This window comes from Microtus ochrogaster, chromosome 15 (genome assembly GCF_000317375.1).
Source record: "Microtus ochrogaster isolate Prairie Vole_2 chromosome 15, MicOch1.0, whole genome shotgun sequence".
In the NCBI taxonomy this organism is placed as follows: domain Eukaryota; kingdom Metazoa; phylum Chordata; class Mammalia; order Rodentia; family Cricetidae; genus Microtus; species Microtus ochrogaster.
The window spans coordinates 22063685-22091255 of NC_022017.1; the positions used below are offsets into that span (position 1 = coordinate 22063685).

The following is a 27571-nucleotide window of genomic DNA, read 5'->3' on the forward strand; positions in this document are numbered from 1 at the left end:
ACAGCAGAGTGCTAGCCATTTGGAGTCTGTGAAACTGTGCCTTTAGTATACCCAGCCTCCTACCCAAGTATATAGTGGCCAGTTCTGAGGCCCTCAGGTCTCAGTGGTCCCACCCTAAAGAGCATATCTCAAATGCCACTGCAATGTGTGTTTCTCATGTTTTCCTTTCACTTTCTGAGGGCTGTTATACAGTAAGCTTCAGAGTGGCTCCCATGGACCTCAGTCATCATCCACCTAGGACTGTAACTAGCTTCTGCCCTGGCAGTCGGTGATGCCCAGAACACTGGACATGGGACTCAAGAAACAGATTAGGGGAGGTGGGAGGGTGTGGACACAACAGCACTGCCTAGGGCATAGACCCAAGGCTGACATGTGTAGGACAAGGAAAGTTCCAGTCCTTTTCAGGGGCTTGTCCTGGCTACTGGGTAGTTTACAGCCTGGGGCCTCCTACCAGCCACGTCCTCTTCTACTCTTGCTCTCCCAGGATGGGATCAGCTCTGAGTTACAGGGGCTTCTGTCCAGAGTAGGCTTAGTCCCTGCCAAGGACAGGGCCTGGAGGGAAGAAGACAGATGGCTACAAGGAGGCGATCCCCTCCCCCCAAGCCCAAGGTCCCTCATGGTTAAGATGCCTGGATGCCTGGAAAGTGAAAAACTAATCCAAGAGGCTGTGGTCCCCAGGGCTCCCTTTTGTGGCAAGTAGGAGAGATCCGTGAGTGAGCATTCAGGGGATCTAGGAGGGCTGGGTGGAGGTCATGAGGCATCCAGCCCCAGGGACAGACCGGAAGGACAGGAGGGTTCTTTTACCCTCCTGCTTCCTGCCTTCTATTTTAAGCCCTACTCAGTTTGGAATACTGACTGGCCTTCCCACAACTTTGGTATTAAAATATCTTTTTGTCATACAATACTTGTCTTAATTTTTGATACAGAGTTTGCAGCCCTGTGAATCGCTGGGTGTTTCCTAGTCCCTTGGTATGCATGGTGGTGGGGGGGGGAGTTGGTGGAGAAAAGATAACGTGAATAAAGCCTGGCTGCTTAGCAATGGAGCCAACCCATCTTGCTCAGAGAGAACCCGTGAAGACCTCAGATTTGTAAATTCTTTGGGTTGGGGAAGGCTTAAGAATTAGGGCAGATCCCCCAAGTTTGGGGAGGAGATGTCTGAGAAAATAGGAGGAAGTAGGCAGTCTTCAGGGAAGGCTAGTTTTGGTGGAGGGGATAGATATCCCAGAGTAGGTAGACACGAGCTGAGATTTGGGGACTAGTCCCAAACCCTGTTGTAAGACAGTGGGATCGTTGCCATGTTACAAATCCATAGGACCTCAGCATGGGTGACTTGGAGACCAGAAGATGAAGGCTTGGGGGTCGGTAAAGCCCAGATATGCCGGGCCGGGGGACTAGGAAGGGGAGCAGTAAGGGCAGAGATCCAGCTATTCTGTAGGAGACTTGAGCGGCTAGGATTCTGAAGAAAGAATCAAGGTCCAGCAGCCCTCACCATCGGGAACGGCACGAACGTGGTCCGCCTGTTGCCAATCTGGTGGTGAAGTTCCTTGCGCCCCGCCCATCTCAAAAGAGGAACACTTGAGGCCTCGGTCTGGCCCAGCCGAAGCCACCCACTAATGCCGGGCCGCGTGCGCCAGTCAGTTCGGCCTGAGGCACTCCCGGGGTGGTGCCCAGCCTCAGCAAACTCCTCTGCTGACGGGGCGGTGGGGGTGGGGTGGGGGACGCTAGCAACTGCAGCAGGCGAGGTGCGCGGATTACTACAGGGCGCGAATCACCAAGCAAAGCCTTGCGCTTTAGTGGCTCTGAGCCGGGGAAAACGCGGGGTACACTAGAGACGCCAGCCGCCCCTCCTAACCTCCCTCGGCTATCCTCTATCCCTTAGTCTCGTCCCTCCCTCTCGCCCGCCCCGGTCCACCCCGCCCTCCTTCTCCCCTGGCGGGGGCGGGGCCGGCAGCTCCCGCGCGCTCCGGCCCCTCCTCGGCCACACAAAGGCCCGTCTCCATGGCAGCCGCGCGGGCCGGAGCGCAACGCAGAGCGCGGCCCCGGCGCCATCGAGCGACGGCTGCGGAGGAGCAGGTACTGCACTTGGGGACGGGAACTGGGGGGGGCGTCTCACAGGCCCAGGCTTCGCCGTCCAAGCCGCTCGGCCTCGGTTTGCGCACCCGGACGCGGGGGTGCTAGGGCAGTGCCGCTGCGCGGAGGGCGACGGGGGCCTGCGTTTTTGCCCTGTGTCTGTCTGTCCAACCGGCTGGGCCTGGCTGCTCCTGCCCCACCGGTTGGCGACGAGGCCCTCCGTGCCAGGATGTTGGGAGACTGACCTGGCAGGCCGGGTCCCATCGACCCAGTGGGGCTGCGCTCTATCCGGTGTAGTTTCAAACCCTCCCTCGCGGCCGGCGTCCCTACCTCTTCGCCGCCGAATCGATGGACCAGAGCGAGTCATCCCTGTTGTGCCGGACCTCCAGGCCCCAGTTCTCAAGCTAAGCCTGCGCGGACGCCGGGCTCTGTTGGGACTTTTTCCCAGAGGCGCACAACCACAGCAGTCCTCACACCTTCTGGGACGGGGAACAAGGGACAGAGGGAACCAACACCCAGTAGTACCTGGTGAGGCCCCACGCCTCCCGGCAAGATCTTAGCAGCTTCTAAGTGTAGTTCCTTGGTGTGGTGTTTGGAGGGACACCTAGGGCAGAGAGAGGTCTTAGAACTTGGAAGGTGCTTTCACAGTTCCATGTACCTTCTGCAGGGAGCTCTCATGCATGTGCTTTTACTGTATTCCTCTGGTCAGGCTGTGTGACAGCTTTGTGTGTGTGTGTGTGTGTGTCCTTTCACCCTATGTGGGGGTTTCTGGAGCCTAAGAATCCTACTAGAGTTTCTGGCCACGTCACTTGACTCCTTTTTCTAACTCTTTGGAGATAGGCAGGAAGGGAGGTCTGCCAGTGGCCACCATGGTGGTGGTGGTCAGAACTGGAGCTGAAGTCAGGCCCCAAAGCCAGTGTAATGTTCTGAGGAACGGAGGCTCTCAGGGCCCTCATTTGCCCTGGGGAGTGCCCCATCTAATGTCTATTCTTCCGTCTGTATTAATGGCTTTAAAGCTGAACTCCTCAGACTGCCCACACACACCTTGAGGGTGGGAACTGTCAACCTGATTCCACACCCAGATGCTTCCCTGGTTTATAGAGAATGCCATCAGAAAGTTGGACTGCCAGTGGGAAGAGTTCTTGCTCTTTGGTCAGGAGGTGACGTTCCTACGAAAGTAGGGCGAGCATGTGAGGTGTTTTGTGGAATGTGCCAAGCCTTATTGTGTTGTATCGAAATTTCCAGAGAAGACCGAAATAAGCAGGTAGACTACGGAGCCCTGGGCACCTAGTCTCACAGCCTGCCTTGGAGTTGGGGAAGGACCGAGGACTGGCCAGAGGTTCCTAGCCCCAAGAACTCAGGGAAGTTACTTAGAAAAACAAGAGTTTGGAATGTGCGTTCCCCCCTCCCCCACGGGCTGCCTGCCAAGGAGGAATTATTTTGGATTATCCAGCCGAGTTCAGCGATTCCAGCTACTCTAAGAGGAGGCTGAAGCTGAGGGGAGGCTGAAGGGACCCACTTCCGGGGCCGTGAGTTGAGAACCCCAGGAGGGCGGGGTTGAGAACCCCGGGAGGGCGGGACTGGCAAGTCCGGGCAGCTCCTTCACCTCCCTCCCAGGGCTGCTCCCACCAGTCAGGGGCGGGGTAGGAGGGCGTGTGTCACCTTGGGTTGGAAAAGGTACTCAAGGTCGGCTCCTTTATAGGCCCTGCCTAGCCTGGCAGACGCGAAGGCTCCTCTGAGAGAGCCCATGGGGCAGGAAGTACTTCAGACCCATGTGGAAGACCAGGTTCACTCCTCAAAACCATGCACACTGATTAAGGACACTTTGGACGGGTCCCACTCCTGACAATGGCTTAGATCAGGAAACAAATCCCTGGGGTCTTCCTGGAGCTAAACCTCAAGGCTACCTTCCTGTCTTCTCACTGGCCAGCCGCTTGCTCCCTGAAAGGCTGCCCCCCCCACACACACATTGGGATGTGATACTGGTCAGGACATCCCACAGGTGAGCAGATAAAGATCCCTACAAGAAGTCGTTGGGACATTCCTGAGTTGGCTCCTAGGACTCATACTGCCCAGGAGCCTACATGGAGACCAACCACTTTGGGAGGTAGAGCCAGCATCTGATGCCCAAGGGCAGGAAGCCCAGGGACTTGGCCCTAGCCCCTGCTAGTCAAGCAGAAGGAATTGGATTGGAAGGGATTGGGCTGGGCTGGGCTGACAGCCTACAGAGGCGCCCATATGGCTCCTGTCCCCCCTACCTGATCTCTAGCTATTGTAGAACATCTCCATGTCCTGTCCTCTGCCTGGTACCTCTCCTGACGGTTAGTGCTAATAGTTCCTCAGGGATGTTGGATGGACACATAGACAAGAGTCACTGGTGGAAGGACCTCCTAGCACTATCCCTTGATTGTCACCTAGGCAAGACTATTTGCATACCTGCCTGCCACAGAGGACTGTCACCCTGCAATCCGCCACTCCTTGCTTAGGTCCTCTTCTGTCCCTCTTGCTGTCTCCTGCTCCCTGCTTTGCTCTTGATATTCAGGGAGTAAGCTTTTTGTCCCTGTTGTGTGCCTCTTGTTAAAGGACTGGCTTGGTGAGGGAAAGGAGGTAAGTTGGTTAAAACTCAAACAAGGCCTGCGGTAGTCCAGGCTCTGGAGAACCCGTGGAGGAGGCTGAGGCTGCCCCTACAAGCCTCATCACCCTTCTGTGCCAAGCCATTGGGTGATTAGATAGGGGTAGGGGCTGGGTAGAGCCCCTCCCCTAGGGCTAATGGCTGTTTGTGTTTAGGGTGGGGTTGTGGGTGGGGTGGGGCTGGGTTCTGACTAATTATAGTCTGGGAAGGGCTGTAGTGTGTGTGTGTGTGTGTGTGTGTGTGTGTGTGTGTGTTGTGGGGGGGCGGGGTTTGAAATAGGGTATTAGGGGCAGCTGCCCCAGCTCATCTCATCCCAGACCGCATGTGACTCCTTTCTTCCTCTGCACAGTTTCACATCCCCAGACAGCTCCTGCTCCCCACAGTTAACATAGCAAGGACTCTGCCCTGTCCTGCGCTCTCTGACTGCGGGTGCTGCCTCTGGAACACCCTACTGACCCTTCCACCCATTTAGAGCATCTAAAAGGATAGGAAAGTCCCCTGCTGTCTTTCCTGTGTCCCCACCCTAGAGGCCCCTTCCTTACTCTGAAGCTCATAACCTGTGACAGTGACTGGACTCAGCTCCCCAGTGGTCGAGGATGGTGAACTCCTGTTGGAGGGGATCTGAAGCACTTCACAGCAACAATCTTGTCACTGGGAAGACCTCAAGCTGTTCCAGACTTGGAGGTGGTAGCACTATTTCCTGTCTTTTGTCACTCTCTGGTCCCGCCTCTGCAGCTCAGTGTCCCCTCCCCCAGTCTGGCTCCTTGCCTCCCTCATGCCTGGCAGCCTTCCCTGGGGTGTCCCCATGGACTGCTGAGTTCACACCTGAGCTGCCTGGGGTCCCAGTGGACTACACACAGAAGGGGCTCAATCCGGATTGGGACACTGCCTGGGGCCAGGGCTGGGCTTGGTGCCCACACCCTCTTTCTTCCTCAGATCCCTGAAGTCTCCAGACTTGAGAAACCCGGCAGTTCCCCATTCTGGTGTCAGCTGGGTCCTGGCTCCAGGCCTTAAGGAGAGGAAGGGGGGAGGGGGAGGTCCTACAGGTGTAGCCTTAGTTCTAACTCCAGCTCTGTCAGCAGCCCAGCAGCCTGGCCTGGGGGCGTGTCCTGTCTGGACACAGGGACCAGGTACTTGGAGGCAGGGTACTGGCATAGCTGTTCAGTAGTTCCCATGGGGTCCCTGGGTGAAAAAGGAAGGAAAACGCATTAATGTTGGTCTTTCAGATGGTTACCTGTGTCAAGACAGCTCTTGGGAGCCCATCAGAGGCAGTGTAAGAGGGTCAGCTATGTACAGGGCTAGAGCTTTTTCCACGAGCTGCTCTGATCTGTGGCCTCTGAATCAGCATACTCTGTGTCCTGCATTGGTCCACCTGTAGAACTGTTGATGGGCTTGTTCCAAATGTCAGGATATACTTGGGGATGCACTAGGAACCCATTGTCTCTGCGGAGGAATAACACTTCCTAAGTTCCTCAATCAACAGTAGGATATGTAGTAGGCAGCATTGGTGACTGTGGTTAAGAGTGTTCTGTGATTGACACATAGCCTCTGAATGTCACTCCATTCTCAAGAGCCCTCACCCTTTTGTAAGCTAGGCAATTGCTGGGTCTTAGGATAGCTCCACAAGAGTGTGGGTCTGTCTTGGGAGGAACCAGGTGACTTTTGTGTGGTTTAGAGGCTGAGGGCTTTCTGCCCTCTTTATGGAAGATAGCAGATACCCTGGGACACAGAAGAACCCTGCAGTAGGTCATACTGCCCCATCATCATGTGTTTGATACTTGGGGCACCTCTTCCCTGCCCAGCAAGAATGAAAAGCTATTTTTAATTGATCTGGGTAAGACGCCAGGGATAAGGGGTGCATGACAGAGGGAAAGGAAGGGCTCTAGAATGACCCACTCACTACTCCAGCCTCAGAAGTATTTCCCTATACTCACCTTAGGAGCCGAAGGTTCAGCCTCCCCACCTCCTCCTTACCATCAGGCCTGATTTGGAATCACCCTGGGATGCCTCCGCCACAAAACCTATGTTAGGAGGAGGAGGGATCTAGGCAGCCCCTCCCTCGTCCAGGAGTACTCCCTGGAACACATCTCTTCACCTCTTTCAGGTGTGCCATGTAGACTTAAACAGAGGGGCCTGGTGTGTCATGCTTCTCACCAGAGGAAAGAACTGGAACGAGGGGCTCCACATTCCCAACCCCATGTACACACCAGTATCACCTCCCATTCCTCATTGGAAAATCCCAGGCAGGCCCTCTTCCCCTAAGCCTGGAGTGCTTGCCCCATTGTGTCACTGGTACATGGAGCCCTGCTCACCGTCTGACCCTCAGACTCTTTCAGCACTCCTTAAAGTACCATGTGCCTACCAGCCCCCCCACCTTAGTGCAGGTGAGAGAATCCAACGAGCAGCTCCCTCCCTTAAGGCCAGCCCCTGGGGCCTCCCAGCTCCAGCAAATCTCTAGGGCATCCTGGGATGGACCCAGTATGGGGACCTAAGGATATCTCACATTTGCAAAGCCCCTTTAGGTCATGTCTGGGAATTGATTCTAGTGTTGGGGCAAGACCTTCCTGCTGGCAAGACTCTGGCAACATCATGGACATGTGTGTGCCTGCACATGTGTGGTCATGAGTGGTGGCTGGCACCCAGGCTTGGCGAGGTGCCCTAAGCTAATTGTAGGGTTCAACAGTGATGGGGGAGGAGGGGCTAGGGTGACCGATGAGACACTGACAGGCTGACAAGGAGATTACAGGCCTGGTTGGCTCCTCGCTCACTCAGGCCCTCACCCATCCGCCCCCATGCCACTGAATTGTACCCCCAACCCCCACCCCTGCTGAATCCCGGGAGGTACTGTGGAACTGGTTCTGAGCAAACTGCAGCCTCCATGAGCTTCAGGCTGCCCTGATGAGCAGCTTCTAGCCAGTACTTGGCCAAGCTGGGAAAGGAGATGGGGAGAAGAGGCGTAGGTAGGGCAGGAGTGGAGGGAAGTGGAATAGGAAGGTAAACATTTTAACCAGCAGTGCAGGGTCCTCCAGTCCCCATCCCCGCCTTCCTATGACTGGCATCTGTCTGGACTTTCCCAGTCCCCTTGACTGAAGGTGGTGGTGGCAACAGGAACCATTTGTGACCTCCCTCAGTTTGCCGAGTTTGGGGGGTGGGTTCTCTAGGAGCACAGTATGTCCACAGAGGGTGACTCGCTGCAGCGTGATGAGTCTGGAGGCTGGTGTGTAGATAGGTAAAGAGGGGAATGCTGGAGCCAGGAGATCCTAGGGTGGATCTCCCGTGCCCAGGCAAGACACTGTGGTGGCTGGTGTTTTAAACCGAGAGATGGGGGGAAAGATGGTCATGGGGGCCAGCCACTTCAATGGTTGGCAGTGTGGAGAACCCAATCTAAGTTCCCCATAATATACAGAGACTGCAACTGGCTCTAAGGGAGGGAAGGGGAGGCCTGAGGAAGCCCTTGGGTTTTGACAGGTTAGCCAGGCCCAGTAGTGGAGATCCTGGGAGATGAAGCCTCAGACTTCATCTCTGAGATGAAGGGTGCCTTGGTTGGATTCACTCGGGGAGAGGGAAAGCAAGTGAACAATATGGGCTGTGCTGGCCTAGAGCCTGTAATGGGGGGGACATAGGTGGGCCTAAACCTGGAACCTAATCCAGGGGCTCGGACTTACGGGGAAAGGCCGAAGACACCCTCTGTTTGGGAGGCGTTCTTACTCTGATCCCTGAGAGGTTCTGAGCCCTGACTCAGGTTAGCACATCTGCCTTTCCCTGGAGCCCCACCCCTGCTCCGGGTCAGGTGGCATAGTTTCCTTAGGGCTGGCTTTTCCCCTGAGGAGTCTGGGCGGATATCCCCGTGGTCTGGCCTGAGGCTGCTGGAAGGCAAGGTCGTGCTTGGTTAGCTGACCCCCGGTAAGGGGGCCGAGCCCGGGGAACTGACCCTGGGAAGGGGCGGAGCTACAGACAGTGGGGCGGAGCCGCGCATTGCTTTCCTTCCAAGGCTGGGGAGGGCTTAGGTAGGTAATGGCCGGTTCTGCTTTCGGCTGTTTCTGACACCAGATTAGCACTGCAAGGATATGGCTCTTGACTTTTGACGATTGCCTCTGCTGCCATTGTCACCCGAGGTTTGGCTCCCACCTGCCCATCGCCTTGTGAGTTTCCCCGACCTGGTGAGGCTGGCGCCAAAAGCGCAGTCCACGTGTTCCCTCTAGATGTGCGCTGGGGTGCGGGGCCAAAATTTGGAAACGATCCTGATTAGAACGTGGGGGTCTGATCCCTGGGTTCTAGGACCGTGGGCGTGGCCAGGTCCCTGGGGGAGCTTTGGCCGCGCGTCCTCGCCCACATCTGGGGTCCGCCTCCAGTGCAGTTCCCAGGTAACCGTCTTGTGATCCCCGAGGAGTCTGGCGGAAACGGCGCTGGGGGAGGGGCCCTGACACCTGGGCCTGCCTATGAGGAATGAGGCCAGGGCTGGCTCCGGGGTGCAGGGATCGACTCAACCTCTCGGACTGTACTCTGACCAGGTTGTCAGGTGGGTGGAGCCGGGTACTCGGGCACAAACCGCGCCCCCCCCCTTCCGGGGTCTTCGACGCGATCCTGTTGTCGGTTTCGGGTGCAATACCAAGTCTGTGGCTGCGATGCTCCTAGAGGCGTCGAGCTCCGCGCAGACCCTTGTCGCAGCCCCTCCCTCAGGCTTGTTTTGAAAACAGCCGAGGCTTGGATTTGCGGGCGCCGCGGCCTGTTTTGTCTCTCCTGATTTGTTTAACGCTCGCAGCTAATTGCAGATTTTCGTAGCTTTCTGAGAGCGGACGCCCCGCCTCATGGCTGCCAGCTGCGGCGGGGGAAGGGCAGCTTCGGTTTCTCTGTGGCCCTGCGCCCCTAGAGTGTGGTCCGCTGTTTAGGCGTCCCTATCCTGTCCTGGGGGTGGGGCAGTTCCCACTCTCCTTGATAGAATCCTGGCTTTAGCGGGATCGTTCCCGTCTCCCTACCAGTTCCTGATGTCCCTTGTTTGCTGTCTTGGTCTCTGGGGGAGATCCAAGCTCTGCTCTTCGGTTGGGCCACACTTCCACAACGTTGATTTGATCTGAGCCTCAAAAAGCCACTCATACTAAGAAACGAACCCCAACTCTATCTAACCCTACCCTGCGAGGCTGTTCTAGAGTAAGGGAACTCAACTGGTTGTGTCGTGCCCGCACCCCCCCCCCCCCGCGCGCCATGGAATTGGCATCAAGAGAGGCCTTGAGAAGAGGAACCCAAAGCGGGAAGCCTCAGAGCATCCAGCTGACGAGGGGCTTTTGTTGCTTCCCAAACAGTCCAGGATGTGCTCGCCCTCAGAATTCTGGCTGAGGAGAGGCTGTTAAGTTCCAGACCTGGGAGCTGGCACTGGCTGCGTGTGCTCTTATCCCTCAACACTGTATTCCCACTGGTTCTCCCCGCCCCCCACCTCTTCCCTGTGTCAGACCTGGCCTACAGAGGGCTCCCTGGTAAGATCCTAGAGGATGACTGTTGTCAGGGTGCTGGAGGATAAATAGTTGGCCAGCTCTCTGAAGTGGATATTATTATTATACCCAACCTACATACGGGGAAACTGCACAGAGCAGCTTTGTAATGTCTATGTAACTATGCCAGAAGGAGGCAGCTAGATCTGAACCGGAGTGATCTTGAAGTCTCACAGTGCTGTGGCAGAGTTCTTTGTCTCGGCTGTTGGGGAGAGAGCAATCCTGGGAGACAGAGGTGACTGTTGGGAGCATCAGCCCAGGATTTGGTGACCTAGAGGGTATTAGTGATGTTAGTTTTATATCTAAGAAGTGTTAGCTCAGAGGGTCCTGATTCAGAAGGAGATAAGCTGGTCTGCCTTCAGTGGAGTCTGTGTGAGGGCCCTCATCGGTCAGTGTGTGGTTCATCAGACCCTTCTGAAGTATGTATGACAGAGTTGCTTAGAAGAGGTTATCTTCCCTTGGCCTTGCCTTTCGGAGACACCCCACCCCCACCCCAAATGGAGAGCTGGAACCTAGGTGGTCTGCTGTGAGAATTCTAAAGCTAGAGGAGGCCGACAGGCAAGGGCCAGAGAAAACTAGAGCTGCCCCCAGGCGCAGAGAGGCTGCAGGTGGCAGGTCTGCACGAAAGAGTGACACAAGGCTTCTGCTAGCTGCAGTCAATGCCTCCTGGGGCTGATACTGTCCTGTGGTTTGGCTGCTGGGTTGAAGAGCAGCTTGTTGGTTCTTGTCACAAAGGCTGTGTTGAGTATTGGGGACAAAAAGTTGCCCTCTGCCCCTTGCCCGGGTTATGGGCTGAGGACACTGCCATGTGGGGGACATGATGTCCTGCTTGGACTCACTGTAGATCCAGGCCTGGGCCAACTGTCTGAGGGTATGGGCTAGGGGAATCCTGGAAAACTGCTACACAGGGCAAGTGAGAATCTTGGTGGGTTTGGAGGTGGACATTGCCTACAAGTGTAGCCAGCTGGGCCAGCAAGGCTAAGGACAGGCTTGTGGTGTCTGAACTATGGTTGGTTGTATCTTCCTCCTTGCCCCTAAAGGTCCCAAAGTCTACAGGTTGGGTTGAGGGCTTTGAAAACCCAGGAGGTAGCACACTGAAGAATATGGTTATATGGGATCTTGGTAGGTTGATGTAGACCCTTTGCCATGCATTTTCTCTGGAGTATCCTCTGGCTGGCAGCTGGGTGAGCTGCCAAATTGTTCCCTCCAATAAACCTGCTAAGAGGTAAGTACCCTTGGTTTGTACTTCCCTTTGGGCCTACAGGGACTGTTTCCAGGGGAAGAATACAATAGAAGAGCCGTTGAATGCTATAGTGTAACACTCTCAGGCTTTCCTCAGATGAATTCATTTAATCTTTATAATGCCTAGGGTTAATTTACTATTACTGTGTACATTTTGCAGATGGGGAAATGAGGCACAGAGAAGTTAACTTGCCCAAGGTCACACAGCTAGTAAGTAGATTTGCCCTGTTGTGGGTCTACATGTTTTTCAGAAAGCAGCTATGCATATTGTGTTTTGGGTTTTTTGGTTGGTTGGTTTTGGTTTTTTTTTTTTTTTTTGAGACAGGGTTTCTCTGTATAGCTGTGGCAGCCCTGGAACTCAATTTTGTAGACCAGGCTGGCCTCGAACTCAGAGATCCACCTGCCTCTGCCCTTAATCCCCAAATGCTGGGATTAAAGGCATGTACCACCACTGCCTGGTTATGCATGTAGTTTTAAAGAACAGAACCGCAGACTTACTGAAAAGAAGCTACACTTCTGAGCAGAAGACAAAGTAGCATGACTTGCTTATGTTTTGCAAAGACCAGGTGAATTTGCTTGCTTTAGAAGCTGGGCTGGATGCCTGGGAGTGTCTCAAGGAGGGCCTTACCAGGAGTGAGAAAATAGAGGTGATAGGTGGCATTAGCCACCAGAGTGACTGCTAACTTCTCTCTTTGCCTCCTACAGAGTCCTGATGCCAGCCTACAACAGAGACTGAGACCACTGGAGCCTTGGTGAGTGAGTGCAGTAAGCCCAAAAGTGCTGAAAATCATACAGGGCCCCACAACGGGGGCCCTGGGCTGTACCTCTGAATATGTGGCTTCTTGGAAGTGTACCTCCAAACTTCAGGAGGAGGAAGGCTAATTGGTACCCCTGAGGAAATCCCCACTAGCCAGGCAAACAGGGGTCCTGGATCTAATCCAAAACAGGAAGTTCCTGCACTTGCCCTCCCATTCCAGGAACATCAGCTGCGGCAGGAAGCTTTAGCTGGCTGTGCCTGGCGCCTCTGCCAGAGTGCTGTCAAGGTCAGGTGCTCTTTGCTCCTGGGCCTGGCCAGGCAGGTCACTCATAGCCTTGTTTGTCCAGGAAGTAGCAGGGAGCTGCTACCTATAGACTACAATCCAGGTCCCTTTAACCACCCAGAAGACACTGGGCCTGGCGCTTCCTTAGCCGACTACCTTGGTGTCTGGGTGTGTAGGATTGCTGAAGGTGGAAGCTACAACCTTATATATGCTAGGCAAGTTTCAGACCCAGCCTTCTGGTACAACTTCATGTGTAATCAGGTTTCCCCTCTGGTGTGCAGGCCTGGGGCCCAATCTAGTTACTGGTGACCAGATGTCCGGGAACAGTTTTCCTCCAGTGACCCTACAGCCCTGTGTGTGTGCTTCCCAGAATATGAGCTCCAAGCATAGGGAGGAGGTGGCCATTCCGCTGCCTGAGATTAATGGAGAGAAGCCCACCTGGCAGGTCTCCTAGGGAGGCGCGTGGAGGGCCGTTGGAGAAGGTGCTGTTATAGGTCCAGATAAGAGTAGAGGGTTTCCTAGCTAGTTAGCTCCAGGTCCAAGCCTTGAGTTTACCAGCAGAAGTCAGGGGCGGAGGCTGGCACGACCACATTTCAGAGAGGGTGGTTAGGTTTCAGCTGTGCTGAGACTGTGGCTCCTCCCACGCCCACGCCTCACCCCCCCTCCACCCCCTCCTGACTGGGAACATTCCATTCATTCTCTGCTCCTGGGAGCTGACAAGCTGCAGTGATTTGGTGAGTTAGAGAGCCGGTGAGCTACGTCTATAAGCCCGAAAAAGCAGGCCCTAGCGATCAGGCCTTGGTGTGGTGGCCTATGGGGAGTGGACTTGCATGGAGAAACTTGGACTCAAAATTGGTTAGTGAACCACAGGACTGTCCCCGTGGGTCTGAGTCTGGATGCTGCTCCAGGTTCTGAGCCAAGCCTTGGAATCTTAGACTGGACTAAGTCAAGGTCTTGAAGGACTTGTGACGTCTTCCTGTCTTTGACTGAAGCCACTGACACCTCCCTAACCTAGTCTTATGAGGCCTGCCTTGCCTTGCACTTTGCTTCCCGCGCCACACTTTCTACTGGACACGAGCTTATTCCTTCCTCCGTGGGTTATACCTCCCAGGTCTGAGGAGCTTTGTGGAGGTATAGAATAGAAACAGAGGGCAGCTGGCAGAGCTGCAGCACTCGTGACAAAAGCCACGACCTCATGACAAAACCAACATTTTAGAGATGTCTTTGGACACAGGCAGAGCAGGGGCCTCTCCGAGGAGAGGGATTCCAGCTAGGGGTTCTCTTGGAGGCAGGTCAGCCTCCTGGCCCACCCACCTCGTCCAGGCTGCCTTTAGGCAAGTTACTTCCTCTCTGTTCCCTCATCTGTAACTGGAAAGTTACAGAGCCTGGGTAGCGTGACCTAGAATTGTTTTATGTTTAAATTTTAATTTTTTTATGGGGAATAAGAATATGTAAGAGGTGATGTTTGAGGTACTTTTTAAGTTTATTTTGTGGGTATTTTGTCTGCATGACTATCTGTGTATCGCCTGTGTGCCTGGTATCTGTTAGAGGCCAAAAGAAAAAAAGGATATTAGATTCACTGGGACTAGAGTTACAGATGGTTATGAGCTGCCATGTTGGAGCTGGGAATTGAACTTGGGTCTTCTGGAAGAGCAGCCAGTGCTCTTAAGTCTATTCCAGCCCTAGAGCGGTCTTTTTTTCCCCTGATTTTGCAAGACAGGGTTTCTCTGTGTAGCTTTGGAGCCTGTCCTGAAAAAAACTGTAGTCCAGGCTGGCCTCGAACTCATAGAGATCCTCCTGCTTCTGCCTCCCAAGTGCTGGGATTAAAGGTGTGCACCACCACCACCAGACCCTAGAGTGGTCTTAAAAATAGGGGGGTTTTAGATCCTCTGGAGGCACCCTTGCCATTGTGCCCCAGGGTAGTCATACAGTTTGAGGCACACTCAGTAAATCCTGAGGTTGAGAGTGTTTTCAGGCATCTAGGAGACAAAGCTGAGTTTGTCCACACAGTCTACCCGTGGGACCCTAGATTTTCCTCCAATTGGACTCTTAACCCAGAATCCTGAATGATGCATGCATCCACGTCGCAACACACATACGCACATACACACATTTACAGACACAGAGACAGACCCACACAGACCCCCCTCCATACACACACCTCTAACCTGGTGGATTTAATGCTGCTTACCCCTCCCCAGGAGGCAGCGAATGGAGGGCTATGAATGGAGTTGGGGCCATCCTGGGCCAGGGAGCTTTGGAAGTGGATATAAATAGTCTGTGTTCGCAGGGGCCATGGGCATGGCCATGAGTTGCAGCCCTGTTCTCAAGCAGTATGGGTCTACACGTCCACAAGTCTGGGGTTTGTACCCCCGAGACCACCTTTAGCTTCTTGAGAGGAACGTGTATAAATAGCTAGGGATCTTCCCAGAGCTCTCCCTTGGGTGCTCCTCGGGATTGTGTCCCTCTATGGCCTGTATTCTGGACATTCAGGGTAGGACCTGAATGAGGAGAGGCCTGGCTTGTCTGACCCTTACTGTCTCTCCCCACAGAGTTCTGGGGGCAATGGCTATGTCACTCTGGGCCCTGACCTTCCTGGGTCTGATGGGCCTAGGGTTGAGCCAACGGTCCCGCAAGCCGGAGAGTTTTCGCAGTGACACAGAGCTGAACCACCTGGTTGTGGATGAGGCCTCAGGTGTGGTATATGTTGGGGCGGTGAACGCACTCTACCAGCTGAGTGCTGACCTGCATCTCCAGCAGCATGTGGTCACAGGCCCCGCCATGGATAACAAGAAGTGCACACCACCCATTGAGGCTAGCCAGTGCCATGAAGCAGTGCTCACTGACAACGTCAACCAGTTGCTGCTGCTTGACCCGCCCGGGAAACGCCTGGTCGAGTGTGGCAGCCTTTTCAAGGGCATCTGTGCTCTGCGTGCCCTGAGCAATATCTCGGTGCGCCTCTTCTATGAGGATGGCAGCGGTGAGAAGTCCTTTGTAGCCAGCAATGATGAGAGAGTGGCCACAGTGGGGCTGGTGAGCTCCACAAGCCCTGATGGTGATCGAGTGCTGTTTGTGGGCAAAGGCAATGGGCCCCATGACAATGGCATCATCGTGAGCACCCGCCTGCTGGACAGGGTTGAGGGCCGGGAGGCCTTTGAGGCCTACTCAGACCATACCACCTTCAAGGCTGGCTACCTGTCTACTAACACTCAGCAGTTTGTTGCAGCGTTTGAGGATGGCATCTATGTTTTCTTCATCTTCAACCAGCAAGACAAGCACCCTGCCAGGAACCGCACACTGCTGGCACGCATGTGCAAAGATGACCCCTCTTACTATTCCTACGTAGAGATGGACCTGCAGTGTCAGGATCCCAGTGACTCCGAAGGCTCTTTCTTTGGTACCTGCCTAGCAGCTTCTGTAGCTGGCAGAGTACTCTATGCTGTCTTCAGCAGAGATGGCCGGAGCAGTGGGGGGCCTGGTGCAGGCCTCTGTGTTTTTCCACTAGATAACATCAATGAGAAGATGGAAAACAACCGTGATGCCTGCTACACAGTTACCCGAGACACAAGCCGTGATGATGCCTTCTACAAACCCTTCCACGGAGACATCCAGTGTGGTGGCCATGCGGCAGTACGTGTCTTACCTGTTCATAGGTGTATGTTTCCCCCTGAGTGTCAGAGTATCTGAGTATCTTTGTGTTGTGGATGATAGGGTCTGACTCCTAGAGCTTGGAGCCCTAGTAGGGAACAGTCTGGGAGACAAGGACCCGTCCTAATGCTGTGATCCACAGGGTGCCAGCAAGAGCTTCCAGTGTGGCTCGGAGCACCTGCCCTATCCACTGGGCAGTCGTAATGGACTCGTCACCACAGCTCTGCTGTACCGTGGGGGCCTGAATCTGACAGCAGTGACGGTAACTGCCGAGAATGGCCATATTGTCGCCTTCCTGGGCACCTCAGATGGCCGGATCCTTAAGGTACTGCCCCAGGCAGCAAGGTTCCTGAGGGGCCAGTTGGGCACAGTATCCCACCCCCCCCCCCCCCCGTTCTCATGGACCGCCTTGGTGTTTACAGGTGTACCTTGCCCCGGATGGCACTTCTGCCGAGTATGGCTCTATCCCGGTAGACATCAACAAGAAAATCAAGCAGGACCTGGCGCTGTCTGGAAACCTGTCCAGTCTGTATGCTATGACCCAGGACAAGGTCAGCCTAAAGATGGCCCCAGAGGGCCGTTTTGAAACAGGCTTAGAGGATGAGCTGGGCCTTGCCTTGAACAGTTGGGCAGAGTCTGGGCTCCTGTCTCCGAGTCTTCAGTAGCACCGTTGTTATCTGAAGTTTCTTTTTGAGCACTAGGAGTTAGAACTAGGGTCTTCTTTTGGCTTTTTGAGACAAGGTTTCTCTGTAGCTTTGGAGCCTATCCTGGAACTAGCTCTTGTAGACCAAGACTGGCCTCAAACTCACACAGAGATCTGCAGGCCTCTGCCTCCCGCGTGCTGGGATTAAAGGCATCGCCAGTCCGGTTTAGAACTGGGTCTTATGCTTGCTTGTGAGGCAAGTGCTTCATCACTAAGCTATAGCTCCAATCTTCCTTTTCTCAACAAGGTTTCCTTTTCTGATCCTGCCCTGAGCTTGTAGGTGGTTATAAATTGAGCTGGCCCAGGGGATTCCCTGTCAGTAGTCCCAGAAGAGCATGGTGTCTGTAAGTCACATTTGCCCAAAGTCCTGCTCTTTCACCCCTAGGTGTTCAGGCTCCCAGTGCAAGAATGTCAGAGCTATCAAACCTGTGCTCAGTGTCGTGACTCCCAAGATCCCTACTGTGGCTGGTGTGTCGTCGAGGGACGGTGAGCAGTTTGTCCTTGCCCCAATGGCCTGGAGGCCAGAGAGTACTGGAGCTGAGATGATTCTCTGTCCTTGCAGATGCACCAGGAAGGCCGAGTGCACGCGGGCAGAGGAAAATGGCCACTGGCTGTGGAGCCGGGACAAGTCCTGTGTGGCCATCACTGATGCTAACCCACAGAACATGAGCCGGCGGGCCCCAGGGAAGGTATGTGACAGGTGGCAAGTGGTGTTGTGCAGGGCCAGGTGGGGCTCTCCTTACACAGCTGCTGGCTGGGAGCTATCAGAGAAACCACAAGGTGCCTTGTACCCAGGACCACATGAACCCTAGACAGAGAGACACATTCTAGAGATTGTCTCCTCCTGCAGGTACAGCTGTCTGTCAACCCCCTACCCACCCTGACTGAGGAGGATGAGTTGCTCTGCCTCTTTGGTGAATCACCACCACGCCCTGCCAGGGTAGAAGGGGACGCCATCACCTGTGACCCTCCGAGCAGCATCCCTAGCACGCCACCCGGCCAAGGTGAGATCTTATAGCCTTTAGCCTCTGGACCTACACAGCTTCCTTTTTCCTGCACACAGCTTTTCCTTATACTCTGTCTTCTATCGCATTTTAGTTCTTTGAGCACCATGTACGAACCAATCCCGGGTGCAGGTCGCTGTTATTGGGGAGGGAGAAACATTTTCCAGTTTTGAAAGTACCTTGGTCTTGGCCTGAGGGCTGAGTGCTCTGTTCTGGGGAAACAAAGATCAGGATCCCCCACAAGTTATTGCACAGATGTCCATCCCCCCTCATTGCTGTGTCCAGCCCGATGCTGCTGGCGCTGTCTCCTGAGGCTGAAGGCCTCAGTCTGGGCTAAGACAGGTGCTGTAGCTGTCCAGTCCCTTGATTGTTGGGGGTAACAAGGCCATGAGGCCACAGAGTGATAGGGACAGGGACCTGGGAGGCCCTCCCGCCCAGACTCGGAGGAGCCACTGCCCTCAGCACTTGTAGGAACAGAGAGAGGGTACGAAAGCAGCCAATCCCAGGGGAGAAAGATGAGCCTAGGCCTGGGAGCTGACACCGGAGCCCAGATTTGACAGCATCAGCAGGCCACTTAACATGCAACAGACCAGCTGAGCCTACAGACTGGGGTATCCATATTGTATCCTATGAGCCCAGCACAGGCCTGCTTTCAGCTGGGCATTGGGGGAGGGCCAGCTCCACCCTTCTGCTACACCTGACCCTGTTCCCACCTACATTCTGCAGACCATGTGGCTGTGAGCATCCAGCTCCTCTTCAAACATGACAATGTCTTCCTCACCTCCCACCAGTATCCTTTCTATGACTGCAGAGAGGCTATGAGCCTGGTGGAGAACCTGCCGTGAGTCCTGGCTGCCTTTTGAGGCCCCCTCCCCAGCCCTAGGTTCCTCTCATATTCTGGGCCCCTCATACTTTTATGATCCTCTCTCCAGGTGCATCTCTTGTGCTAGCAACCGCTGGATGTGCCAGTGGGACCTGATGTATCACGAGTGTCGGGAGGCCTCACCCAACCCAGAAGATGGAATCATACGTGCCCACATGGTGAGCCAGCGGCTCAGATGTAACTGTGGTTAGGGCCACAGTGGTAAGAGACTCTCCATCTAAGCAGCTTTGCTCTCTCACAGGAGGAAAACTGCCCCCAGTTCCTGGCCCCTAGCCCTTCAGTCATCCCCATGAATTATGAGACAGAAGTGACCTTCCAGGGCAAGAACTTGGATCCTGAGAAGGTAGAGAGGCCTGGGGTGAAGTCTGAGAGTCATTCTCCCGAGGTTGGGATGCCTGGGTCTCCACTCAGTACTGAGAGCACTCGGGAGACATTAGAGATAGGGAGGGAGGCAGAGGGTCTTCAGAGGTACCTGAGCATGGAGCAGACTCAGTGGTGGGCTTCTTCGGGAGCTTTTGCAGGCACAAATTCTCTGCCTCTGGGGGGCAGGACAGTTGACCGACTTTCCTAGAGGATGCTGACTGGACTCTCTTTAGGTCTCTTCCCTCTGTGTGGGCAGTGACCTTCTGAAGTTCGAGGCAACTGTGACTATACAGAAGTCAGGGGACTTCTCTTTTAAGACCCCAAAGGTACGACTACTGGTCTTAGGGCTGGAGGGTGGGTATTACCTCTATGACTGGAGCCTACTCAGAGTCTTGTCTCTCCTGCTCTGTGCCTTGTGGTCTCTGAGCACCTCTGTCTATGTCCCCGAGCGTTCTCACGTTCAGGGTATGTGTGTCTGAAGTGCACCGATTCCTGTCTACCCTGTCAGACTTCACTGACCTTTGGCAGTAGCAAGATTCCTGTGGCTTCTGGGGTTTTAGAGGGGCAGGAAGTACATTTGTCCCTGTGTGTCCCATGCAGCTATCCCATGACGCTAACGAAACGCTGCCTCTTCACCTGTATGTTAAGTCCTTTGACAAGAAAATTGACAGCAAGCTACAAGGTAGGTGGAATCTGGGGAGGTGGGGGAGGGACCAGAACGACCACTAACTGTCCGTTCTCCCCCACAGTGACACTCTACAATTGCTCCTTTGGCCGCAGTGACTGTAGCCTGTGTCTGGCTGCCGATCCTGCCTACAGGTGTGTGTGGTGTGGTGGGCAGAACAGGTGTGTGTATGAGGCTCTGTGCAACAATGTTACTTCTGAATGCCCGCCACCAGTCATTACCAGGGTGAGTTTTGTCACGGCTTGGCACGTATCCCATCCCCATGTCTTCATCTCCCAAGCCATTCCCTCACTGGGCTCTGTCAATTTCAGATCCAGCCTGAGACAGGCCCGCTGGGTGGGGGCATCCGCGTCACTATCCATGGGTCCAATTTGGGTATCACAGCAGATGATGTCAAGAAGATCACTGTGGCTGGCCAAAACTGTGCCTTCGAACCCAAGTGGTACTCTGTATCTACCCGGTGAGTGAACTGTCTTCAGCCTGAGCTCCCAGCAGCTGTGCTGATGGTACAGCGGTAAGTAAAGAGCTAACTGGGTTCTGTGTGTCGACAGGATTGTGTGTGCAATCAAGGCTGCGGAGATGCCTTTCACAGGAGGGATTGAGGTGGATGTTAATGGAAAGCTCGGCCATTCACCGCCACACGTCCAGTTCACTTATCAAGTAAGCGCCTGACCCTATAGCAGTTTGCTTCTAACAGTAACCACTATCCGGTGACCCCTGAGTCCTTGGCACTAACTATGTCTGTTGTTCTCAGCAACCCCAACCTCTCAGTGTGGAGCCACGACAAGGGCCACAGGCAGGTGGTACCACATTGACCATCAATGGCACTGACCTGGACACAGGCTCCAAGGAGGATGTGCGGGTGACCCTCAATGATGTCCCTTGTGAAGTGTATGTGTTGCCTGTGGCTGCCGAGCCTTCCTGGCTCTGGGGGAAGGTTGGGAATGCCTGAGTCTGTCATGGAGGGGGCCTGACCTACTGACAAGCACCTCCCACCCTAGGACAAAGTTTGGGGCTCAGCTGCAATGCATCACGGGTCCACAGTTGGCTCCAGGCCACGCAGTACTAGAAATTTCCTACGGGGACTCCCGAGTGCCCAGCTCCGGCGTCTCTTTCACCTACTGTGAGAACCCCGTGTTACGAGCCTTTGAGCCACTGAGAAGCTTTGTCAGGTGTGGCCTCTCCCCTTCCTGGCTAGTGTCTTCCCACCCCCGCCTGCTGACCTGAGGAATGTGGCAGAACTGGGCTGGGCAGGGCAGGAGAAGGAATCCTCTAGAAAACCCCACTGCACCCTAATGGGCTTCCTCCTCAGAACCCAGATAGCAGGGTCAGAGCAGGGCAACTTCTTCCCTTCCCCTGCCTCTGACTGCTCACATTTTTTACTGTGCCACTTCCCACCGGGGGTATGGATTGGTGGAGTGGAGCCTGGAAGCTGGCTGAGCGTCCATTGCCTAGCTGAACTCACTTAAGCACCGCTTCTTCCCAACCCCCAGTGGTGGCCGAAGCATCAGTGTTACTGGCCAGGGCTTCAGCCTCATCCAGAAGTTTGCCATGGTTGTCATTGCTGAGCCCTTGAGGTCCTGGAGGCGGCGGCGGCGGGAGGCTGGATCCCTGGAGCCCATGACGGTCAGTTGTGCTGTCCTGCCATGGGCTGAGTTCTAATGGGAACATGGGCAACTGGGGACCAATAGGGGCAAGGTCTTCATCAAGTGGCCTGAAGTTTTTGGACCCATTCCACAGGTCATGGGCACTGAGTACGTGTTCTACAATGACACCAAGGTCGTTTTCTTGTCACCTGCTGTCCCTGAAGAACCTGAGGCTTACAACCTCACCGCATTGATACAGATGGATGGTCATCGTGCCCTGCTTAGGACTGAAGCTGGTGCCTTCGAGTATGTGGCTGATCCTACCTTTGAGAACTTCACAGGTGGTGTCAAGAAGCAGGTCAACAAGCTCATCCACGCCCGGGTAAGGAGACCTACAACATGGAGACCCAGTACAGCACAGGGAGTCTCGCTGATCATCCTGACCTCTGCCACCCGACCCTCTTTAGGGAACCAATCTGAACAAGGCCATGACGCTGGAGGAGGCTGAGGCATTTGTGGGTGCTGAGCGTTGCATTATGAAGACACTGACTGAGACTGACCTATACTGTGAACCCCCAGAGGTGCAGCCCCCACCCAAGCGACGGCAGAAGCGAGACACAACACACAACCTACCTGAGTTCATTGTGCGTGAGAGCGGGAGGGCTGTGGAGGGCCTGGGGACCCTCAGGAGGAGCTGCCGCTGCCTACACCTGCCTGCGCTGAGCCCTAGCTTCCACACAGGTGAAGTTTGGCTCTCGAGAGTGGGTGCTAGGCCGGGTGGAGTATGACACACGTGTGAGTGACGTGCCGCTCAGTCTCATCCTGCCTCTGGTCATGGTGCCCATGGTGTTTATCATTGCCGTATCCATCTACTGCTACTGGTGAGTCCTGCCCCAGGTGGCAGTCCCCTCATCCCTCCTACACCAGCCCTTCCGACCCTAGCAGCTGACCGATAGCTGAGAGCTGTTCTATGCTCAACAGGAGGAAGAGCCAGCAGGCTGAGCGTGAGTATGAGAAGATTAAATCCCAGCTGGAAGGCTTGGAGGAGAGCGTGCGTGACCGCTGCAAGAAGGAGTTCACAGGTAGGGGCTGCCTCCAGCAGTTCAGTCCTCAGGCTGCTCGTATCAGAATCCCTGGATCTTTTAGGCCACCTCTTAGGGCTCGAAACTGCAGGAGGGTAGGAGTAGCCGAAGCAGGAGTAGGTGGCCAGGGATGCCTCACTCTGGTTTCCCTTCCTTTCTCAGACCTGATGATTGAGATGGAGGACCAGACGAATGATGTGCATGAGGCGGGCATCCCCACGCTCGACTATAAGACCTACACCGACCGCGTCTTCTTCCTGCCCTCCAAGGACGGGGACAAGGATGTCATGATCACTGGCAAGCTAGACATCCCTGAGTCACGGCGGCCCATTGTGGAGCAGGCCCTTTACCAGTTTTCCAACCTGCTTAATAGCAAATCCTTCCTCATCAATGTGAGCAGAGGGGGCCGGGCTGTGACGGGGCTCAGAGGGTCAGAGAGGGGTGAGGCTGTAGCACAGGCGCTCAAGTGTCCCCTCTTCGGCTGCCCTGCAGTTCATCCACACCCTAGAGAACCAGCGTGAGTTCTCAGCTCGTGCCAAGGTCTACTTCGCATCGCTGCTGACAGTGGCCCTGCATGGGAAGCTGGAGTACTACACAGACATCATGCGCACGCTCTTCCTGGAACTCATGGAGCAGTATGTGGTGGCCAAGAACCCCAAGCTGATGCTGCGAAGGTTTGTGGGTGACAGAGCCTGTGTGAATGACAGGTGGGGTGGGGTGGGGCTCACGTGGACAGACACAAAACCAGTCCCCACTAGGTACTGCCCTTGGTCTGAGCTGCTACATAGCCCTTCTGGATGGTTACGTCCCCTCCACGGGGGCCACACTGCCTTTCTGCTCACATGTGCCTTGTGGTGGGGTCCTGGGGCCGGCTGGGCTTTGGTTATATGAAGCCTCTGTGTACCCTCAGATCTGAGACAGTGGTGGAGAGGATGCTGTCCAATTGGATGTCCATCTGTCTGTACCAGTACCTCAAGGTGAGCTCCAACCATAGGATCAAGGGTGGGTGAATGGGTACCTTCCCTCCCAACACCTGCCTCTCTGGTGCCTTGAAGGAGGACCTGCCCCACCGTGTGTATCAGTCCTATGCCTCCCACTCATACAGCCCCCTTGCTCCAGGATAGCGCAGGTGAGCCCCTGTACAAGCTCTTCAAGGCCATCAAACACCAGGTGGAAAAGGGGCCAGTGGACGCTGTGCAGAAGAAGGCCAAGTACACCCTAAACGACACAGGGCTGCTTGGGGATGATGTCGAATATGCCCCTCTGGTGAGTTCCCCAGAGCCATGAGCTGCAGAGGGGAAGCTGAGCCAGGAACTTGAACCCCATTTCTGAACTCAGCAGAATGAAGCCAGTTTTTCTTGGGTGGAATCTCTCTGATGCAGAGCTGTGGTTATGGGGTCCTCCCTTAGCTGGGTCTTAATCCTGTGTTTCCTGGCAGACGGTGAGTGTGATCGTTCAGGATGAAGGCATTGAGGCCATCCCAGTTAAGGTCCTCAACTGCGACACCATATCTCAGGTCAAAGAGAAGATCATTGATCAGGTGTACCGCACTCAGCCCTGCTCTTGCTGGCCCAAGCCTGATAGCGTGGTCCTCGGTGGGTACTGCCTGTTCTGAGGCCCATGTGCCCAGCGCTTTCTGGGACTGGGCAGCCATACAGCCCTAGGTTCCAGAAACTTAGCTATGTCTTTCTGCAGAATGGCGTCCTGGGTCCACAGCCCAGATTCTGTCTGACTTGGACCTTACCTCTCAGCGGGAAGGCCGGTGGAAACGAATCAACACCCTTATGCACTACAACGTGAGTGTGGAGATACCCAGGCAGGGGAATAGTACTGAATCCCACAGTAGAAGCATAGCCTTCCCTCATGACTCTATCCCCAGGTCCGGGATGGAGCCACCCTCATCCTGTCTAAGGTGGGAGTCTCCCAACAGCCAGAGGACAGCCAACAGGATCTGCCTGGGGAGCGTGAGTCTAGCTGTCTTTCTTGTCTTAGTCTCTACCGGCTGTGAAAACCACATCCTCCCTTTGCTGCCACCTAGTGGACCCTAGGACCCTACCTACCAAGCTTCAGGCCATGTCTGAACTGGAGCTGGGTCACTCAGCTCCTTGCTCCCCACAGGCCATGCCCTTCTGGAAGAGGAAAACCGCGTGTGGCACTTGGTGCGGCCAACAGATGAGGTAGATGAAGGCAAGTCCAAACGTGGCAGCATGAAGGAGAAAGAGCGAACCAAGGCCATCACAGAGATCTACCTGACACGGCTGCTCTCAGTCAAGGTGATAACACTCATGCACAGGTACACATCCCCACACACTGATGCCTAGGGCTGTGTCCCAGGGGTCACACCCAGCTGCTCTCCTCCATAGGGCACTCTGCAGCAGTTTGTGGACAACTTTTTTCAAAGTGTGCTGGCACCTGGGAATGCCGTGCCGCCTGCAGTCAAGTACTTCTTTGATTTCTTGGATGAGCAGGCAGAGAAGCATGACATCCGGGATGAGGATACCATCCATATCTGGAAGACCAATAGGTGAGGCCCTGCCCTCTCTGCCCCCTGCCGTCGCCCAGCACAGCCCCTCACTCTCTGTCCGTCTGCTACAGTTTACCGCTCCGGTTCTGGGTGAACATCCTGAAGAACCCTCACTTCATCTTTGATGTTCACGTACATGAAGTGGTAGACGCCTCCCTGTCGGTCATTGCACAGACCTTCATGGATGCCTGTACTCGCACGGAGCACAAGCTGAGCCGTGTGAGTAGGGCTTGTGGGTCAACCGCGCGGGTGGGGTGGCGGGCCTGGCCTGGACAGCGTCCATGGCGAGAAAGCTGTGACTGAGATGGGGTGAGTTTGGGTTATGCCAAAAGCTTGTCTTAATGTGGTTTTGTATGTTTGGGGCTCAGAAGCAGGTGGAAGGTGACCAGGGCTTCAGGGCTACTGGGAAGATGACCACCTCCTTTCCTTTACCTCCCATGGGACTTCTGCTCCTTTCTACTCATCCCCACCCCAGCCTCCAGTGCTTTCTAACTCAGAGTCTGAGCAGGAACCTCACTCCCTCTTTGTGAGGGTTGAGTAGCTGAGCCTAGCCCAGTGTCAAGGCTTTTGTCTTCCACAGGACTCTCCCAGCAACAAGCTGCTGTACGCAAAGGAGATCTCTACCTACAAGAAGATGGTGGAGGAGTGAGTGATGTGGAGGAGGGCTGAGGAACAACTGGGAATCCCTGAGAGACCCCAGGGTCTATTACCCCCTTTTCCCTTCCACTCACTCATCTATAACCCTTCTTCTCCCATAGCTACTATAAGAGCATCCGCCAGATGGTGCAGGTCAGCGACCAAGACATGAACACACACTTGGCAGAGATCTCCCGGGTAAGGGCCACTGAGCTCGGCGAGAGCAAGGGTTCTCTCTACTGCCCACTACTGAGCCAGGCACTGAACTGCAGAGCAAGTTGAGACTGCTAGGATGAGAGCAGCAGAGGGTGGCCGAGTGGGCATGTTGGCCAGGCAAGCTGCCTTGAGTGTAGCTGAGTCCTGGGAGGGGTGAACAGATGTGTGTGTAGAAGCTGATGTGTAGGCAATGAGTCGCTCCGAGCCCTGACATACTCACTATACGGGCTATGGCTGGGCAAGCTTCTCCCATGTTCATGGGCTTTGCATGTGGCCTTACCAGGGTGCGGCCCATTTACTGGTGTATCTATGATGTTGCCATGCAGCCAATGCTTTACAGCCTGCTGTTCTGTGTTCTGTGGGACTGGTCTTGGGGTTCCCACAGCCCCATCTCATACTGGGTACAATACTGTCATCTTCAGGCACACACAGACTCCTTGAACACACTTGTGGCACTGCACCAGCTGTACCAGTACACACAAAAGTACTATGATGAGGTATGGTCTGGGTCTCTGGTGAAATGCAAGGACAGTCTGCCCCCGTCCACCCCCAGCCTGTGATCTGACAGGTCTCCTCTGTGTCCATTTCCATCCCCACTCCTACCCCCTAGATCATCAATGCTTTGGAGGAGGACCCTGCAGCCCAAAAAATGCAATTGGCCTTCCGCCTGCAGCAGATCGCTGCTGCACTTGAGAACAAGGTTACAGACCTCTGACCTATCAGTGCTGCCTCAGGATGCAGGTGTGTGGTACCATGGCACTGGGCAGCCCCTTGGCGTGAGATTGCACTGGCTGTAGCTGAGTTCTCTCTCTCCAGTAGAGGATGCACCCAAGGCGTCTGGAGTGGGTGTAGTGGGCCCACCTCCTGTAGACTATAGCGTCTTTCTCCTGAGCAATACTGCCCGGGCGCCCGAGTCAGCACCAGCTCCTTCCAATGGCACCAGCATCGGGTGTTCTCTGTATTGTCTCCTGAGTAATTCGCAAATGTGCCTTACAAAGCCACACTGGGCCACTGGGGGCAGTGGGGCCTTGGCCTCCGCTTCCCATGCACCAGCAGCCTAGCCTCAGATAACCTGGGTTTGGCCTGTAGCTCCCATGGCCAGTTCCTGGACTGTATCTGTCTGCCAGATGGAAGGAGAAGAAAAAGCGGTACGATGCCTTCCTGACCTCACCTGAGCCTCCCCAAGGGCCGCAGGCACTCCAGGAGGACTTTGAGGGCCATCACTGGCTCCACCTCTAAGGTCAAGCTGGACGTCAGACGTCGGGGCCCAGGTGGCCAGACGGACCCAGAAAACTGAGGTCCTGGTCTCAGCTGTCAAACAGGCTGTCCTGGAGGCCCTGCCTGGATCTGGGGATGCTGGAACAGCATCTCCCCCAGGATTACCCACCCCCTTTTTGTAAATCTTTATTGTAAATCCAATACAGTTGTCTTTTTCACTCTGGTTGACTGGATTTCTCTTTGGGCTGCCCATCTGTCCCTGTGCACCTTGGGCCTGTGCTCCTCACAGCCTTTTTCTGGATGCAAAATCAGCCCTTATGTGGGCCAATCAGGGATCTCTCTGGCCACAGGGATTAGGCTAGCTCAACATCTTGAGCTTTAGCCGCCTTCAGCTCCCACACCCTCTACTGACTTTTCTCCACTTTTTCTCCACTGGGCTTTCCGCACGGCAGGAGGGGAGGAGTGTATGTCCTACCCTAACCTTGCATTCCCCACACTTGTTTCTGCAGTTGTTTCTTTCCGCCTTGTGGGTGCTGGGGATCAAACTCAGGCC

General features: G+C 54.9%; 1 protein-coding gene across 2 annotated transcripts; it reads left to right on the forward strand.

Moving 5' to 3' along the window:
- Positions 1 to 1958: 1958 nt before the first annotated feature.
- Positions 1959 to 27241, forward strand: Plxnb2 (plexin B2). 2 transcript variants are annotated; one of them, XM_005354359.3, is made up of 38 exons: positions 1959 to 2073; positions 11591 to 11640; positions 12136 to 12182; positions 15023 to 16100; positions 16261 to 16443; positions 16541 to 16669; positions 17207 to 17307; positions 17384 to 17510; positions 17672 to 17825; positions 18552 to 18666; positions 18758 to 18866; positions 18950 to 19051; positions 19305 to 19397; positions 19672 to 19753; positions 19821 to 19981; positions 20068 to 20216; positions 20308 to 20416; positions 20511 to 20647; positions 20758 to 20928; positions 21250 to 21382; positions 21497 to 21724; positions 21810 to 21986; positions 22084 to 22223; positions 22324 to 22424; positions 22587 to 22816; positions 22917 to 23098; positions 23335 to 23401; positions 23544 to 23690; positions 23863 to 24019; positions 24120 to 24220; positions 24304 to 24388; positions 24543 to 24697; positions 24788 to 24948; positions 25020 to 25167; positions 25529 to 25593; positions 25707 to 25782; positions 26223 to 26297; positions 26411 to 27241. In XM_005354359.3, exons 4-38 carry the CDS (start codon positions 15036 to 15038, stop codon positions 26513 to 26515), a joined length of 5520 nt encoding a protein of 1839 aa, XP_005354416.1. In that variant the 5' UTR covers positions 1959 to 2073; positions 11591 to 11640; positions 12136 to 12182; positions 15023 to 15035; the 3' UTR covers positions 26516 to 27241. The 2 variants fall into 2 exon arrangements, with proteins under 2 accessions (XP_005354416.1, XP_026638264.1); XM_026782463.1 differs by lacking the exon at positions 1959 to 2073 and having other exon boundaries at positions 8439 to 11640; positions 26411 to 26541; positions 26928 to 27241.
- The last annotated feature ends 330 nt before the right edge of the window (positions 27242 to 27571 follow it).

What these genes read in the sequence shown, in the direction of transcription:
- Plxnb2 (XM_005354359.3), top strand. Translation starts at nt 15,036, where the DNA reads ATGGCTATGTCACTCTGGGCCCTGACCTTCCTGGGTCTGATGGGCCTA. An exon ending in GTATCCATCTACTGCTACTG is followed by an intron (nt 22,224 to 22,323) that starts GTGAGTCCTGCC and finishes TATGCTCAACAG; the next exon opens with GAGGAAGAGCCAGCAGGCTG. An exon ending in GTCTGTACCAGTACCTCAAG is followed by an intron (nt 23,402 to 23,543) that starts GTGAGCTCCAAC and finishes CCCTTGCTCCAG; the next exon opens with GATAGCGCAGGTGAGCCCCT.